Source organism: Scyliorhinus canicula, chromosome 16, assembly GCF_902713615.1.
Source record: "Scyliorhinus canicula chromosome 16, sScyCan1.1, whole genome shotgun sequence".
Lineage (NCBI taxonomy): Eukaryota > Metazoa > Chordata > Chondrichthyes > Carcharhiniformes > Scyliorhinidae > Scyliorhinus > Scyliorhinus canicula.
In genome coordinates, this window is record NC_052161.1 from 126,794,854 (window position 1) to 126,812,537 (window position 17,684).

At 47.5% G+C, this 17,684-nt stretch overlaps 1 protein-coding gene across 10 annotated transcripts in view; it reads right to left on the reverse strand.

Annotated features, from left to right (window-relative positions):
• Nucleotides 1-500: 500 nt before the first annotated feature.
• Nucleotides 501-17,684, reverse strand: part of plch2a (phospholipase C, eta 2a) — a 312,536-nt gene continuing 295,352 nt past the window's right edge. For 6 of the 10 annotated variants that reach the window (XM_038822387.1, XM_038822389.1, XM_038822384.1 and 3 more), the window contains 2 exons: nt 17,076-17,412; nt 501-6,201 (listed from right to left, as the gene is read on the reverse strand). In XM_038822387.1, coding sequence (XP_038678315.1) covers nt 4,388-6,201; nt 17,076-17,412 — 2,151 coding nt within the window. In that variant the 3' untranslated portion in view covers nt 501-4,387. Of the gene's footprint in view, nt 6,202-15,060; nt 15,124-16,481; nt 17,413-17,684 lie in introns of all 10 variants that reach the window. The other 4 variants (XM_038822393.1, XM_038822390.1, XM_038822391.1 and 1 more) reach the window with 3 other exon arrangements.

Genomic DNA, 17,684 nt, shown 5'->3' on the forward strand with positions numbered 1-17,684 from the left:
TTCACAATATTGCAGAAGCAGTATTTTACAATATAACTGTAGCACAGTGTTACACTGCAGATCAACAGAGGTGCCATTTCTGAAACTCATTAGAAGTTGGCCAGTAACTCTGTTAAATGTCAGGTATTCTGGCATCAGTAGCACAGTGGTTAGTACTGTTGCTTCACAGCGCCAGGGTCCCAGGTTTGATTCCTGGCTTGGGTCACTGTCTGTGTGGAGTTTGCACGTTCTCCCCGTGTCTGCGCTGTTTCCTCCGGGTGCTCCGGTTTCCTCCCATAAGTTCTGAAAGACGTGCTGTTAGGTGATTTGGACATTCTGAATTCTCCCTCCGTGTACCCAAACAGGCGGCGGAGTGGCGATGAGGGGATTTTCACAGTAACTTCATTGCACTGTTAATGTAAGCCTACTTGTGACAATAAAGATTATTATATTATTATTGTTCAGACTGGATGGGGTGCATGGCATGGTGGGGGAAGAGTGACAAACCTAAATAAGAACAATGACAACAAACTCCATTGCATTTTATTCGCTTGGTATAATAGTTTAATTACAAATAGTGTTTAAAATAGCAGATAGCTGCTGCAGAATTATCAAAGTGGTAGGAAGTTACATATTTGTATTCTGTATTTTTTTTGCCATGTGGACATAACACATTCATGATTCTCAATAATATACATGGAAGATACTGTGCATCGATTGAAATATTACATCCAAGGTACTTGGAAACAAAACATTCTCATTTCACAACCTGAAACATTTAATTATTACTTTTGATCAGACAATTAAAAATAAAACAATTAAAATCAAACATGTTCCCAGGATATATTTCAGTCCTAAAACTTGGCTCCTTTGCATTTTATTTGTGAAAAGCTTAAATATCAACAACATGTAGAATATCTCTGGTTGAAACAATACATCATGCAGGGGGGGGGGGGGGGGGGGGGGGGGGCAGTGCAAGGTGATCTATTTGAAAGGTCCATAGTTTGCAAAATAAAATTAAAATAAAATCAGAGGCAAACATTCTTGGAATAAGTGCGTTAAGACATGTATGAAATATTAAAGTGTTGCCGTTTAACTTTCTGATCCCTACTGTTTGGCTCGTCCATTCGAAACAAAATTAAATCAATTCTCATTGAACTGCGAAGTTCAATTCTCACATCAGTTAAGAGCTCTGTCAGTGGTAGAACGCACGGTATAGGTTTTCTTTTGCAGTTCCTCTGGGCGCCCGAGAGATATTTGGACAGGGAGCTGGTGAGAGCAATTAATAAGGATACTATCTCCTTCCTGCAGCGTTACTGCAAACTAAGCGACAACAACGAGACCTTGGATGATACCAGAACCGAGGGGTTAAGACCGTCAGGGAAGGTTAACCAAGCTGCTGTTCTTCTCTCTAAAAAGGAGAAGCCTGGGGGTTTTGACTTGACAGAAGCCTTTACAATTATGACAGGGTCCAACAGATAAAGTTCTATAAAGGGATTTACAGAAGATGTTTCTGCTTGAAGGGGAGACCACATCTGGCGGCAATAAATGTGAAACAGTGACTAATAAATTCAATAAAGAATTCATAAGAAAATGTCTTTCACGATGAGTAATTCGAATGTGGAGCTTGCCACCACAGGGAGTGGCTGAGGCGCCCAGCATGCAGTAGATACAATCAAAGGGAAGCTAGATAAACAGATGAAGGGGAAAGAGATAGGCAGGCAGGGTGTAAGATTGGTGATGAAGCATAAACAGACTAGCATAGACCAGTTGGGGTGAATGGCTTGCTCTATATTCTACGTTCCATGTAATATAATTCTACGTAACATTCACCACATGAAGCCACCCTATGTTCTTTTTCTCATTTCCTGAGGTGATCATTGGCTTGCCGTCTCCCTTTATGCAATGTTCTTCAGCTGCATAAACCTCCAAGATCTCTGTATTCCTCCCTTTCTGGCCTGCTGAGCATTCTCAATTTTCAGCACCCCACCATTGGCAGCTCCTGTTCAGGCTCCAGGGCCCTAAGCTCTGAGATTTCTGTCCTTAACCTCCTTTACGATGCTCGTTAAAGCTGAGCTCCTTGACCAATCTTTGGACACCTGTCCTAGTATGTTCTTACCTGGCGCAGTGACAGATTTTGTTTGTTAACGGTCCAATTTAAGTGCCTTGGGATGTTTCAGTTCTAAAGGCATTGTATGAACGTAAGTAATTGCTTTTGTTGTTGTTGTGTCCACTGCTGGATCAAACAGGATAATAGGCCATCGAACTGATGTAACTGTGCTGAGCGATGAAGTGAGCATTGGACGGGCAACCCATTAGGCACAGCCTTGCTCAGGAGACTGAAATGGAAAAAAGAATATGGAAAAACAGGGAAGAATGCCGAAGCTCTCCATTGGAGGAACTTTTCCTCATCTCCACACTGAGCTCTGTTGTCGGTTAAATGATAAATTTGCTTAGCCAATGCCTCCATTATCCTTGTATTGTGTGACTACCACAGGTTAATCGTGCTCAGCGTGCACTGGGTCCCCATCCTGGGCTAGAAGTGTCTACAGGGTCCCTGCCCCTGACCAGCCATTTACTTTATAAGGGACAATTGGGTCTTTGATTTTGCAAGGCAACTTATAAAGTGGCAGAGGTGATGGCGGCCTCTCCTAACTGAGTCTATCCCATTTCCATGGCGCTACCATTAGTCTCACGTTAAAGTTCTGACAGCAGATTGAGAAACCCAGAGGAACTGTCCATCTGTCCTTGATGACGTCGTGAAGTGGGTCACTGCTTAGTTCAGACTTGTATTCTCTAGAGAAAGGAGCGACCTGATCAAGTTGTTTAACAGGATTACAGGAGGGTAGATGGAGAGGAAGTCTTGTGAAGAGGTCCGGTACAAAGGGACATAACCTTAAATTTAGAACCAAGTCATTTGGGCTTGAAGCCAGGATGCACACCTTCACACAAAGGATAGCGGAAATCTGCAATTCTCTTCCTCAGGGTCCCAATGTCCACACCTCGGCACGTACAAACTCACTACGATGTAGAGTGATCATTTTTCTCTCTGGAGTCCAGAAGACCAGTTTATTTTGCCCCAACTTGCAGCCCAATTTGACATCAGCTCACCCAGCACAGGCCAGGGTTCGAACCTTGGCCGACCTGCTCAGGATGGCTGGAAGGAGCCTTTGTCCACTAGGCCTCCAGGAAGCTTCAAACAACTTTTTTTTCTTTGTCTAAATTCAGAGTAACCAATTCTTTTTTCTTTCCCAATTAAGGGGCAATTTAGCGTGGCCCATCCACCTTACCTGCACATCTTTGGGTTGTGGGGGCAAAACCCACGCAGACACGGGGAGAATGTGAAAACTCCACACGGACAGTGACCCAGAGCGGGGATCGAACCCGGGTACTCGGCGGCGTGAGGCGGCAGTGCTAACCACTGGGCCACCATGCCACCCAGCATCATACAACTTAATATTAACCTGATGTACCTCCTGAGAACATTCATATAGTTACAGCTGGCTGCGGACTGGGTTAAATACAATAATCATTACATCCGGAGCAACTGCCCTGGGTACAATTTGTGGATGGAATTTAAATCTACACTTTGGAAGCCATACTCAGTTGTATATTAAAATCACAAATCAAACATTAAAAAACATGCAACACATTAAAAAAAATTGAACAGAGCTATTTTGGGAAAGTACAATTCATACACCCTGCTGCACATTTATTAAATGCACAGCAGACCTTTTCTCAATGTTTTTGGTGATATTCCTTTTGAAACAATCTAAAATAATTCTATTTTAAATAAAATCAATATTATCGTGCAGTTTTATCTTTACACACACACACACACACACACACATACACACACACACACAGTTTTAAAAAATAATTCCGACATTTCACTGCTGTAGATGTCTCCCAATAGGGGCCTCAAAGTCGATGGCAATGCTGAGGAATTGAAGACATGTTTGCCTGATCTTCGACTCGAAATGAGTAGTATTAGATATTACACAACGCTGCCACATGTTTCACATTCCCACCTATCGGAGGAAGACATAGTTTCTCACAAGCTCTGAAGGGAGCTGAGTTTATTTTCCGTCTCTCGCTAACTCTCACTCTCCTCTCTCTCCCTTTGCTCTTTTTGTGCAATATTTAGTGCTGGATTCCGCACCAATTTGCACTGGTGTTGTAAAAGGTTTCAAATCGCAGTGCAAACAGCATGATCTGTGCAAAGTATGGCACACGGGAAGTGCAACATTAATAAATAAGCACAACTTCCAGCTTTTTAAAAGTTGGACCCATTCCTAAGGTTGTTGCCCTCAGTGCCACTCTTGGAGTGAAACATCTCATGATCATTCTTGAAGCCCGTTGGCAATTCCGTTTCTTTGCCCTCAGTAAGTTCTCCTTGCAACGAGTCTTAAAGTTTGAGCATGAAAAAGACCTCCGCCTCGGTGCCAGTGGTTTGTGGGACCTTGACTTCCTCTGTGACTTGGCAGGGCAGGGCTAAGTCTGTGCAAATGCTCCTGGGGTCAGAGCAGGCCCCCTCCGGGTTGCCCCTCTCTTCCAGCACGCTGGACGGGTTGCTGTGCCCCAGGTTCCACAGCCGCTGCCGCTCCTGTGCTTGCTTCGCCCGGTTTGCGATGTACCGCACCCGGCTTTGGCTCCGCGATGAAGATCTGCGCAGGACGAGCGGGCTGGTTTCGTCGGTCTCTGGAGACTGATCGGCGGTGGGAGAAGTGATGTCGTTCTCCCGCTCGAAGCTTGTGATCCTCTTCAGCTGCTCTGTCAAATTGTCCTGGGCAAGTCTCCTCATCCCGGCTGCCCGGCGTTGCTCCCTCATGGGCCTTGTGATAAAGTTCCGGCTGATGCTCTTGTACTTGCTGTCAAAGCTGGGCACGATATCATCAGAGGTCAGGTCACCTAGGCTTTTTGATTTGCTAGGACTGTCTGCTACCTTTTTGCTTTGCGTTATTGATTTTAAAGTTGGGGAAGACTGTTTGAGGCTTTCCATGTACAGTCTACTCCAGGTGTGTCGCCTTGAGCTTGACTGGCAGGGAATTGGTGATGATTTAGCCAAAGGCTTTGGTGGAAAGTCATCAACTTGTTGCTGGTCACCATCAGATCTTAAATTGGGATTGGACTTGCTTTTGCTAACTTTAGTGAGCATTTCATGACCATTTGTAGCTGATCGAGGTCGTATCTGTTTATCTATCAAAAGCCCTTCCAAAGTTTCGTTCTGCCTGCTGCTGAGGTCAGATAAACTCTTCCGAGCCAAATTGGGCAGCGACAAGTCAATGACCGTGTCATTTGATGACATACTGGATGATGAGGACATGCTATCTCTGTGGTTCCCAGAATCCAATTTACACCAGATTCTATCATTTATGGTTACGTCTGATGACACTGCAGGCACTGGCGATGCACATAGTTGGATAGGAGTCATCAGCAATGGCTGTTGACTTTGAATAAGACGCCCATCACAACTAACGCTCTGCACCATGTCAGGGTGAACACTGTTCCTCACTTGACAACCAGGGCTACTTTTGTCACACCTGCTTTGAGCCTCTTTTGGTGAAGAACTGGGAAATAAGTCACTAATAGGGCCTTTCTGGGACTCGGCTGGCTCTCTGCTGTCCAATCTCTCACCAGATGCTCCCTGAACAGGATTATTGGCTGAGGCTCCTGCGGGTAAATCATCGAGCTGAGCCAGATTGCCAATGAGGAGGCCAGCTCTTTCCTTGTCCTGGCCTTTTGGGTTTTGAGAAGAGCTTATCGGGGTTGTGAAGTGATTGATGGGAGTGCATGAGTTGGAGTTGCCATCAGAAAAATGGGAAGCTTTATCATCATCCTGAGAATCGTCATGGAGATTTGATGTAACACAGACGTCAGCGTGAAGGGTCTCCCTTTGCTTGTTGCTTCCTAGGAGGAGATCCATGCCCATGCAAACAGCTCCATTTCCCAATTTTTCCTCACTAAGAGATACCTCTGGGACCTTTATTGCTCGATTATTATTGGTAGGGACTTTCTTATCTTTTAGTGGTGACGGGCTGCTTTCTGTAACTAGGTGTTCTTCTGAGTTGGTGGTTTCTTCTCTGGAGCTGCTCACAGTAGATGAAGACATCTGCTGGGAGTCAGTGCAAGTTCTATCCTCAAAATGCATAGATTCTTCGGTAATAGTTTCAAGAGTGTGCATGGGAATGCTTGGAACGGGATGGGAGAATGGCTGGACACCTGCAAGGAGAAGAGAGGAAAACAATCAATAAATATCAATCGACCTTCACCACACTCCCATGCCAGCCACTGTGAGGGGCCCAGCTCAATGAATAGAAAGCAGGAAGAACCACAAAGCCAAACTCTTTTCTAGCAACACTAAAGTTAGGACATAAGCTTTCAGAAACTGTTCTCAAAATATTTTTTTTCCCGAAATAAAAACAGGAAGTGCTGGAAAAACGCAGTGTATATGGCGAGAGAAAGAGAGTTAATGTTTCGAGTCCGTGCGACTCTCCTTCAGAGATAAAGAGAGGGAGGAATGTGATGGATTTGATAATGTTAGAGATGGGGAGGGGCGGCACGGTGGTGCAGTGGTTAGCACTGCTGCCTCATGGCGCCGAGGACCCGGGTTCGATCCCGGCCCCGGGTCACTGTCCGGAGGAGTTTGCACATTCTCCCCGTGTCTGCGTGGGTCTCACCCCCACAACCCAAAGATGTGCGGGTTAGGTGGATTGGCCACACTAAATTGCCCCTTAAACGGGGAAATTGTTTAAAAAGAGATGGAGTGGAGCCAAATAGGTCAGTGACAGGTGGGAGCTGAGGAGAAATTCGACAATTGGGTTGGACAAATAAGTGTTAATGGCAGTGTTAAGGACTGTAGACAGGGCTGATAGTGGCATAAAGGTACAATGGCAGAATGTGTTCATAGCAGAACAAAGATCAGAGCTCTGTGAAAATAATGACGGTTGGCCCTGTCAGGTGTGTGGGGGGGGGGGGGGGGGGGGGGGGGGGTTGTACTGGGACACACAATTGGTTTTAAAATAAAGAGGACAAGAGATGGTGGGGAAAGCTCAGAGTCTGAAGTTGGTGAGCTCAATGGTGCAGGAAGCTGTAAAGTGCCTAATCGGGAGATGTTCATCCAGTTTGCGCTGGGCTTCACTGGCACCATTGCAGACGGGCAAGAATGGACATGTGGGCCTGAGAGCAAGATGGTGAGTTGAAAAGGCAAGCGACAGGGAGGTCGGCATCATGCTTGCAGACTGCAGGAGGGTGTTCCGCAAAGCGGTCACCCAGTCTGTGTTTAGCCGGCCCAAAGTTGAGGAGACCACATTGGGTGCGGCGAATACAGTCGACCAAGTTAAAGGAAGTACAGCTGAAATGCTGCTTCACTTGGAAGGAGTGTTTGAGGCCTTGGACAGTGAGGAGGTAAAGAGTCAGGTGATGCACCTTCTGCGAATGCATGGGCGTCCTCCAGCATGTTCTGTTTATTTGCCAGATTTCCAGCAAACCCCAGTATTTTGCTTTTTTTTCCTGACCTGTTTCTTCCTGCTCTCTGCTCAAGGCTGTTGTTCAGGTGCTGGGTTTGGCCCCACGGGTGACCACGCGCGCATTGTTCCATATTTTACATATAGGCCTGGTCAGCAAGTGCCCACGTCCACCCCAGGGGAAACTACAATGCTCTGGGTGAGCCACAAGTCTGTGCACACAAACCACCAACAGGAGCCACCGGCGGGCACATGTCTTCAACCACAGTATTCACCCTGTCCCAGTTCCTTTCGCTCACCTTGCAGCTTGACTGGGAATAACTCGGCAAGTCGCATGTACCTGCAACACCCGATTGCTGAGGGATCCCCTTGAACCCAGCACAAAGAGTGAGCAGGACATCAGACATTTCAAATTTGCCTGAATGCCTGAAGCAACCCTCCCAGACAGTGTGACGGCCGACTCCCCCAGCACATTTACTCCTGTAACACCTCAGCAACATCTCCAATGTAAAGAGACTTTGTGGAGAGGATGATTTGTGCCTTTAAAAAAAAGCAATTTGTATTTTTTGTTTTGAAAGACACATGCTCTGTTAAAGGTCTTTCATAAACCAATTATTTTATCTCTTTCAATTTCAAAATGTCACTGATCTGGAGGACTCTTCCCCTCGAGGTGTCAAATGAACTCAATAGGCCAGTTTATGCAGACAGTTCTAATTTGCAAGTGGAAACACTTGGGTTATTAAAACTAACAGACTTTAACTTGACAGCAGGTACTGCTTCTGTAATGAAAGACAACACGCAATAGTTCAGCACAATGCACACAAATACAACCTGGCACAGTGCAACACAGCACGGTCCAACACAGCACGGCACAGTCCAACACACCACAGCACAGTCCAACACACCACAGCACAGTCCAACACACCACAGCACAGTCCAACACACCACAGCACAGTCCAACACAGCACGGCACAGTCCAACACAGCACGGCACAGTCCAACACAGCACAGCACGGTCCAACACAGCACAGCACGGTCCAACACAGCACGGTCCAACACAGCACAGCACAGTGCAACACAGCACAGCACAGTCCAACACAGCACAGCACAGTCCAACACACCACAGCACAGTCCAACACAGCACAGCACGGTCCAGCACAGCACAGCACGGTCCAGCACAACACAGTCCAACACACCACAGCACAGTCCAACACAGAACAGCACAGTCCAACACACCACAGCACAGTCCAACACAGCACAGCACAGTCCAACACAGCACGGCACAGTCCAACACAGCACGGCACAGTCCAACACACCACAGCACAGTCCAACACAGCACAGCACAGTCCAACAAAGCACGGCACAGTCCAACACACCACAGCACAGTCCAACACAGCACAGCACAGTCCAACACACCACAGCACAGTCCAACACAGCACAGCACAGTCCAACACAGCACAGCACGGTCCAGCACAGCACGGCACAGCACAACACAGTCCAACACACCACAGCACAGTCCAACACAGCACAGCACAGTCCAACACACCACAGCACAGTCCAACACAGCACAGCACAGTCCAACACAGCACAGCACAGTCCAACACAGCACAGCACGGTCCAGCACAGCATGGTCCAGCACAACACGGCACAGCCCAACACACCACGGCACAGTCCAACACAACACTGCACAGTCCAACACACCACAGCACAGTCCTACACAGCACGGCACAGTCCAACACACCACAGCACAGTCCTACACAGCACGGCACAGTCCAACACACCACAGCACAGTCCAACACAGCGCGGCACAGTCCAACACAGCACGGCACAGTCCAACACAGCACGGCACAGTCCAACACAGCACGGCACAGTCCAACACAGCACAACACAGCGCAACACAGGACAGCACAGTCCTACACAGCACGGCACAGTCCAACACAGCGCAGCACAGTACAACACACCACAGCACAGTCCAACACAACACTGCACAGGCCAACACAGCACAGCACAGTCCAACACAACACCGCACAGGCCAACACAGCACAGCACAGTCCAACACAACACTGCACAGGCCAACACAACACAACCAATACAACATGGAATAGTCCAACACAGCACAGTGCAACACAACATGGCGCAACCTAACACAGCACAGCACAGTCCAACACAACACAACAGTGTAACACAACACGGTACAACAAAGTACAACCAATGCATCACTTCACACTCCAACACAACCCGGCACAGTCCAACACAACATGGCACAGTCCAACAGAGCACAGTCCAACACAAGACAGTACAGTCCAACACAGCACAGTCCAACACAAGACAGCACAGTCCAACACAGGACAGCACAGTCCAACACAACACGGCAGAGTCCAACAAAACACAGCACAGTAAAACACAGGATACCATGGTCCAACACAACACAGTCCAACACAACATGACAACAGTCCAACACAGCATAGCACAGTGCAACACAGCACAGCAATGTTCAACACAGCACAGCATTGTCCAACACAACATGGCACAGCCCAACAAATTCCAGAAACACACACCAATCAGCACAGCAGAGTGCAGCCCGACACAGCACAGTGCAGCCTGACACAGCACAGCAAAATGCAATGGGCCAAATCTTTATGGAACAGGACATCCCGCTCGGAATGCCCTTAGTTAAGGCCTTTCCTCAGTCCTTCAGTTCAAAAAGGTTTGCACTGAAACCTGCTGGAAGTGTGGAGCTGATGACAGCAAGTAAGAGTAATGGGGCCAATAGTCTATCTCCTTAAACAACTAGATTTAAAGATTGAGATAGAGGCGTGAATGGAAAAGGAATGTGAGTAAGATTCAAATCAGATATTGAAGGAGAGGGATTAGGTATGATATAAGAGTAGGAAGGAAATATAAAATTCACAATTTTTTAAATCTCTAACAATAATTGACTAGTTGCAGTAATGGACCTCATCAAGTTAAATTGTTCCCTTTTTGGGCTAGAGAGATTGATTGACAGTCGATACCAATTACCACATTGTTAAGAAAGCACTTACACTATTAATTAAACCCGCTAACTTTCAGTAGCAGGTTTAATGGATATTTAATGTGCAAACCCAGCAAATTCTTAAAAGAAAGGCACCAGGGAGACTAAGGGTGAGATACTGTCAGTGTGAAGCAGGGTAACTGAATCTTCCTCTGCCCGCTCCATCTCTGACGCCCCACAAGTTTATTTCCTTCAAGTGGCCGTCCGATTTCCTTTTGAAATCATTGCCTGCTTCCACTTCCGAGCATCATGAAAACATCACGTGTTTGCTTCCCCAGTGCTGTTGGTGTTTCTCCAACTTTTGCGGCAATAGTTACTTTGCCTGCGTACAAGGGCTGGCCACTGCCACAGGTCCCTGCCACACAAAGATGTGACTGTTGAATTCTGATTGCTGTTGCTTACCCCGACTTAATTTAAATGGCATCGATTGGATGACATTTGGCTCGTGTTCAATTTCTTTCCAAAATGCCACACAAGTTAGCGATGTTTCACATGCTTCCGCCAAAAGATTTAATGAAGCCCGCAACGCAGCTGCAGGTATTGGAGGATCGTTTCTATTCTGGAACCATAGCCTGATGAAATGTTAAAGGGAAATGTGCTGCACAATGATTAGTGATGTATTCACATCACGTCACCTGTCTATCTGCGGCAGACTCAATGTTAATGAACAATCTAAGATTCATCATGTTCAGACCACGAAAGATCGAGCAAACATCACCTCCCAGCCAACATGGCAACTCTGGAAGTCATTATTGGGGGGAGCGCACATCTCCACCTGGAACTTCACATCTTAGTATGACCAAGGTTTTTAATGCTAAAAGCAGTTCAGTTGTTTTTTTTTTGACATTGTAACTGATCAATATGATACCTTACCAGCACCACAAGCTGCTATAAGGTACTGAGGGTGCACCCAAACTTTGGACAATGTCAAGAACTCGATAATGAACATGAATGCACACACACAATCATGCATACTCACAAGCATGCATACTCACAAGCATGCACACTCACAAGCATGCACACTCACAAGCATGCACACTTGCAACTGTGAGCACGCGGAACCATGCACACTCACAACCATGCACAAACAGAAATGTGCACACATGGAGCATGCACATGCACATGTGCGCACATAACATGCACTCACCACCATGCACCCATAACCACATGCACATTCACAACCATGCACACTCATAACCATGTCATACACATGTGCAATTGTGCACACTCACAACCATGCACACACAGCCATGTGCACACCACCATATGCAAACTCAAACATGCTCACACAACCATGCACACACACACACACCATCATGCACACTCACAACCATGCCATGCACACATGCAACTGTGCACACTCATAATGATGCGCACTCACAATCATGCACACATGTAAATGTGCACACCCACAACCATGCACACATACCTACAAACTAAAACTTATAACGTGTTGATGAAAAGCTTCTTTTATACAACAAAAATGTATAATTTCTCAGCCCTCAGTGTCAGTGGACCATTCATGTGATGCACGATTTGTAGAACTCATGAGTTCAACTTGGATTTGGGCCACAAGTGTTGATGATTTATGTAACTATCTCACATTAGCACAATATCCTCTTCACATGAACGTTCCTGCGTGTTCATAATAGTTTAAACAAATAATAAATTTAGAGTAGACAATAATTCTTTTCCAATTAAGGGGCTATTTAGTGTGGCCAATCCACCTACCATGCACATCGTTTTGGGGTGAGACCCAGGTAGACACGGGGAGCAGATCCGGGATTGAACCCGGGACCTTGGGTGCATGAGGCAGCAGTGCGCCACCGTGCTGCCCGTGTACAGAATGACAACAATATCTGCATCTGTTTGGTGTCCAATGAACCACTTTTACCCTTTGACCTATTGAGTCATAGTCACTATTGCAGTTAGGAAAACATCAATGAACGCACAAACTCGGCACATGCAAGCTCGAAAGGCTTCACTGAAAATGTCACTTGTAAAAGAATGCAATGTTTAAACATTATGTCATTTGGAGCAGAAGATTTCTATGCCTAAGTTAAAAGTCATAACTGAGTTTCGGCAAAGATGTCCCAACCATTGCCTGAAGGGTGGCCATTCAGCCGGCCCTACCTGTGACCATTAGGCCTAGGCACTAAGTGACAGTGCAAACAGACACCGGGGACAGAAGATACTTCATAGAATCATAGAATTTACAGTGCAGAAGGAGGCCATTTGGCCCATTTTGTTTGAACCGGCCCTTGGAAAGAGCAAAGCCCAGACCTCCACCCTATCCCCATACCTCCACCTTATCCCCGTAACCCCACCTAACCCAACCTTTTTGGACACTAAAGGCAATTTAGCATGGCCAATCCACCTAACCCGCACATCTTTGGAGTGTGGGAGGAAACTGGAGCACCCGGAGGAAACCCACGCAGACACTGGGAAAATGTGCAGATTCCACACAGTCAGTGACCCAAGCCGGGAATGGAACCTGGGACTCTGGAGCTGTGAAGCAACTGTGCTAACCACTGTGCTAACCACTGTGCTAACCACTGTGTTACCCGCATGTAATGGAGTTGTTGGGCCACTCGGACACAACATTACTGCTGCAGCATGGACCAATCAGAATGGGCACTGTTGACGTGAAGATAACAGAAACCCTCAAACAACAGGCCAGGTTTGGTTTTAAAGCTGAGGATGGTCCATGCTAGGGAATGGACGGTGTTTCACTCTAGTTCTGGAATAACGATCACTCTCAAGGTTAGGGACTTAATCGCAGATCCCCCCCACCCCCCCGCAATTTGTGTGTGGTTTTACTGTTGGAAAAATGACGGTCACGTCCCCCTACATTTCAATGGTAACTTGCACTCCATTGACTGGAAAGCCCTTTGGGACGTCCTGAATGTGTGAATAGGTGCTTCGTTTCTCCTTTAATCTGAAGGGGGAATCTGATTCGATGCATCGTTGTTGCACAGGACCAGTTAGCGATTTTGCTTGTTACCAATGACACTGCTGTGGGGGAATCTAACCCATCCCATTCAGGGCCGTGCAATGAGTTAGCACAAAATGGACAATAACAAATCCGTAGCTCGTTCCACTTCCTGAAAAGGGAAACTGGAAAAGAGGCAGTGAACTCGGCATTGATTGCTCATGCTCAAGGCCGATTTACACCACAATTTACGGGGAAGGCAGAAAGACTTGCATGCTGGGGTGGGGACGTTGTCCGATGACCAGAAATGGGCCCGTAGGTCATGGCGTTCAGAAGAACGAGGGGTGATCTTATTGAAACATGAAATTCTTGAAGGGGTCGACAGACATTTTCTTCTGCTTGGAGAGTCCAGAACTAGGGAACTGGAGACTCAGGATGAGGAATGAGCCATTTAGAACTGAGGTGAGGAGACATTTCTTTACCCAGGGTTGTGAATCTTAGGAGTTCTCTCTCACAGAGAGCTGTTAATATTCAGCTGATGGGGGTAGTCAAAGCTGAGGTGGGTAGATTCCAAAGGGAATCAATGGATTGGGCAGGCAAGTAGAGTTGAGGGAGAAGATTAGCGCCATGGTTAGATTGAACGATGGTGCTGGCTCAAGGGGCTGAATGGCCTACTCTTGCTCCTATTTCCTATGTGCTTATGTTTGTATGTATAGAGTTGGTTTAGCTCATTTGGCTGGATGGCTGGTTCGTGATGCAGAGCAATGCCAACAGCAGGGGTTCAATTCCTGTATCAGCTGAGGTTATTCATGAAGACCCTGCCTTCTTGGCCCTGCCTCTCACCTGGGGTGTGGTGAACCTCAGGTTAAATCCCCTTGAAGTATGGAACAGCCTCTGGGCAGTTTACGTTTACGTTTTATCTATGGTGCTATTCATGAGGGGCTGGTTTAGCACTGTGGGACTAAACAGCTGGCTTGCAATGCAGAACAAGGCCAGCAGCACGGGTTCAATTCCCGTACTGGCCTCCCCGAACAGGCACCAGAATGTGGCGACTAGGAGCTTTTCACAGTAACTTAATTGAAGCCTACTTGTGACAATAAGCGATTATTATTATTATGACCTCAGAAAATCTCAAAGCATTTTAGAGCCAATTAAGATCTTTTTTGAAGCACAGGCACCATCGAAACGTCAGAAATGCGGCCGCTAATTTGCACACAGCAAGATCCCACACACTGCAATATGAACATGGCCAGGAACTCTGTTTTCGTGACGTTGGTGGAGGGACAGGTATCGCGCAGGAATTCCCTTGCTCTGAATTTTTTGCATTTGTGTGAGAGCTCAGTTATAGAATCTCAATTATAACATCCCGTCCAGAAAACAGCACTCTTAACAGTGCAACATTCTCCCTGTAATGCATTGCGAGTGTCGGCCTGGATTTTTGGCTCACCTTCAGGCCTGTTCCTCAGGTACAGTTGCGCTTAAGGCAATGCCAGCTCCTGCCAATGCCCCCCCCCCCCTCCCCCCATCAGCTTGGCCCAAGATTGAGACATCTTTGTACAACTCCTGCTAGAAAGTAAGTGCTCGTCAGCCAATTAAACGACAGGTTCAATGAAAGAAGAGGGAGAAATCTAAAGAGGAGCAGAACTTTACCTTTGTGTTGCTCTCCAAGTCAGTTGTCCACTGCAAGTGGCAGCAAGGGCAGAACATTACAAACTGTTAAACGCATTAGGAAGCAAAAGACAAGAAAGGAAGCACATCAAGGAATTCAGACAAGTCGCACTCAGAACTCAAGAGGCACCAGGTAAAAGGTCAGATTCTCACAGTTCTTCCTTCAACGTAAAACAGCAACGCCGGGGCAACGCTAACCCCGACCTGGCCATCAGAGAACTGATGGGATTGGGTGAGAGCTACCTATTCAGAAAATCTTGAAGCTTAAACGCCCGACTTTGCCCCAGCCTCTGCAGCTGGAATGAGGAAGGGTTAAAATCGCTTCTGGAGTGGTGAGGGAAGGGGGGGGGGGGGGGGGGGGGGGGGGGGGGTTGGGGGCCGGATCCTCACCATTTAACTGGCACTTCTCTGGCTTTGGGACAATTGCCCACTCCCAGATATACCAGGGCCTGATTACAGTGGGCAGTTAAAGCCATGGGCACGGGGTTTCTACACCTGAATGATTAAAGCCTGCACAGTCCCAGACTCAGGAGAAAACTAGGGAAGGATCGGAATGTTCTCGGCCAAGGTCAACAGAAGTGAATTCCACAGCCTCACAGCTCTACCGGTGTGGAGATGTTTCTGTTCCCTCTGTTTTACGTTTCTCACCTTTCCCATGGATGTCTATGGCCCCTCGCTCGCGGCTCTTCAACCGGACAATGTGCTTGTGCGTCTAGCCTGCCTCCCCACCCTTTCAGAATTGTTGATGGGATGAATGTCTGGTTAGGATTGGGTGAATTCATGAGGTCAGGGTTGCACCCCATCACAGGCACAATGGCACTACCCTCTGCCAAGGCCACCCAGGCTAACATACCCAAACCCCGAGTGCCATGAGATTAGCTATGTCAGCAGAGATCAAATCTTGCGGCTCACTGCAGTATTACTCTCGTTGTCAGTCAGATTACCGGGCAGTGCATTGCTTTTCCACTTTGGAGACATTGGGAGATCAAGGTTCCTGGCTCCTAAGAAAGGCTCAGGCAGAATGTAAAATGGGATACTGACTGTTCACGGTGGTTGGAAGGAGACCGTTTAGATCTCTGCCCTCCAAAACCTGAGGCAATCTAAATTCATACAGCCACTAAAAAGTGGGGACCACATTTGGCTGGTTGGAACCAATTGAAGACAACCTTTAAGAGGAAAGAAAGGATCCTTTGAAATGCTAGGCAGGCACATGAGAAACTGGAAAAGAAACAGTTCTAACTTTGCATTTCACTTCCGGTGAAGGTTTTCTCAAGCGATAACAGATGGCAAAAGCTATATGGTGTTCTGGCCGGGTAAGAGGGTTCAGGGTGATGTTGGCCAGAGCAACAGGACGATCTACAAAGCAAATGATGGGTCAACAAAAAGGTCCTTTCAGGTCTTACCCGTGGAAAAGATTGGAGACTTGCTTCGGATTTCCTCCATCTTTTGTACAAACAAAGAGTTCATTTCACGTTGAAGGGTGCCTGGGCACTTCTGAGGGTTCTGCGCCAAGTGATAGGCCTGCTCCAGACCACTCAGGTTCTGGAGGCTTTGAGACTCGGGTGAGTCACAGCCCTTGCCGGTCACCTCCAATTGGTCGGCCTCTCCACTGCTGCAACCGACACCGTGGACAATCTGGCATCGCCACCTCTGCTTGGGTTGGCATTGCACCGCGGGAATCAACCGTTCGTTCTCGGAGGAACCGCGCTGACGTGCCCGCTTGGCCGCTGCCAGGGACTCTGGCTGGTGGACACGCTCCTTCCACTTGCGTTCTAGATCTGGGCTCTCCCTAGAATCAATGACGCATTTCATGCAATTGGTGGCCATGCCAATCCTACCGCAGCCATTGATGGCACACCTGGTAAACACGCCTTGCCTCTGCTCCTCAGGCTCCAGTATGCGTACTCGGTGCGCCCGCCTTAAAGGCTCGCTAAACACCACACCCGTAGTCGCACGTGGCTTCTGACCTTCCCCCGACCCCTGGCTCGTCCCCTTACCTTTAAGAGCCTCTGTCTGCACTCCCCCATCGGTGCCAGCCCTTCCAGCACCTTCCGGAGCAGTCTCAGCACATTCAGCGTCCTGATTAAACCGAGGCTGGGACGTGTCGTCAGACTCACTCGCTCCCTCTGAACTGCAGTCTTTGGTATCTAGAAAGATTTGAGGAAAGCCCTTTTTGCTCTTCTGTTGCCCTTTGGTGGGGGCACTGGCAGTCCTGCGGAGGATCTGACTGCTAAAAGAGTGCTTGCGAGTGCGGAGTACAGCAGCATGACTGTCGAGCGAAGCTTGCTTTGGATTTCTGTGGAAAAGGCCCTTTAGTCCCATGACTTGCTTGATCTGTGGGAAAGACAAATAAAAACACAAAAAGAAACCTGATTTTAAGAATCAACCTGAACCTCACGGCGACCCCCAACATGTAACATCGGACCATTTTGAATCGGGGTCTGATGAATCACGGAATCGTAAAGCACATAAAGAGGCCATTCAGCCTGCCATGCCTGCGCCAGCTCTTTGGAAGAGTTATCACTGTGGCCCCACTTCCCCATCACTTTCCCCATAGCCCGATGAATATTTGCCCCCTTTTCTGAGCATTTTGAAAGTTACTCTCA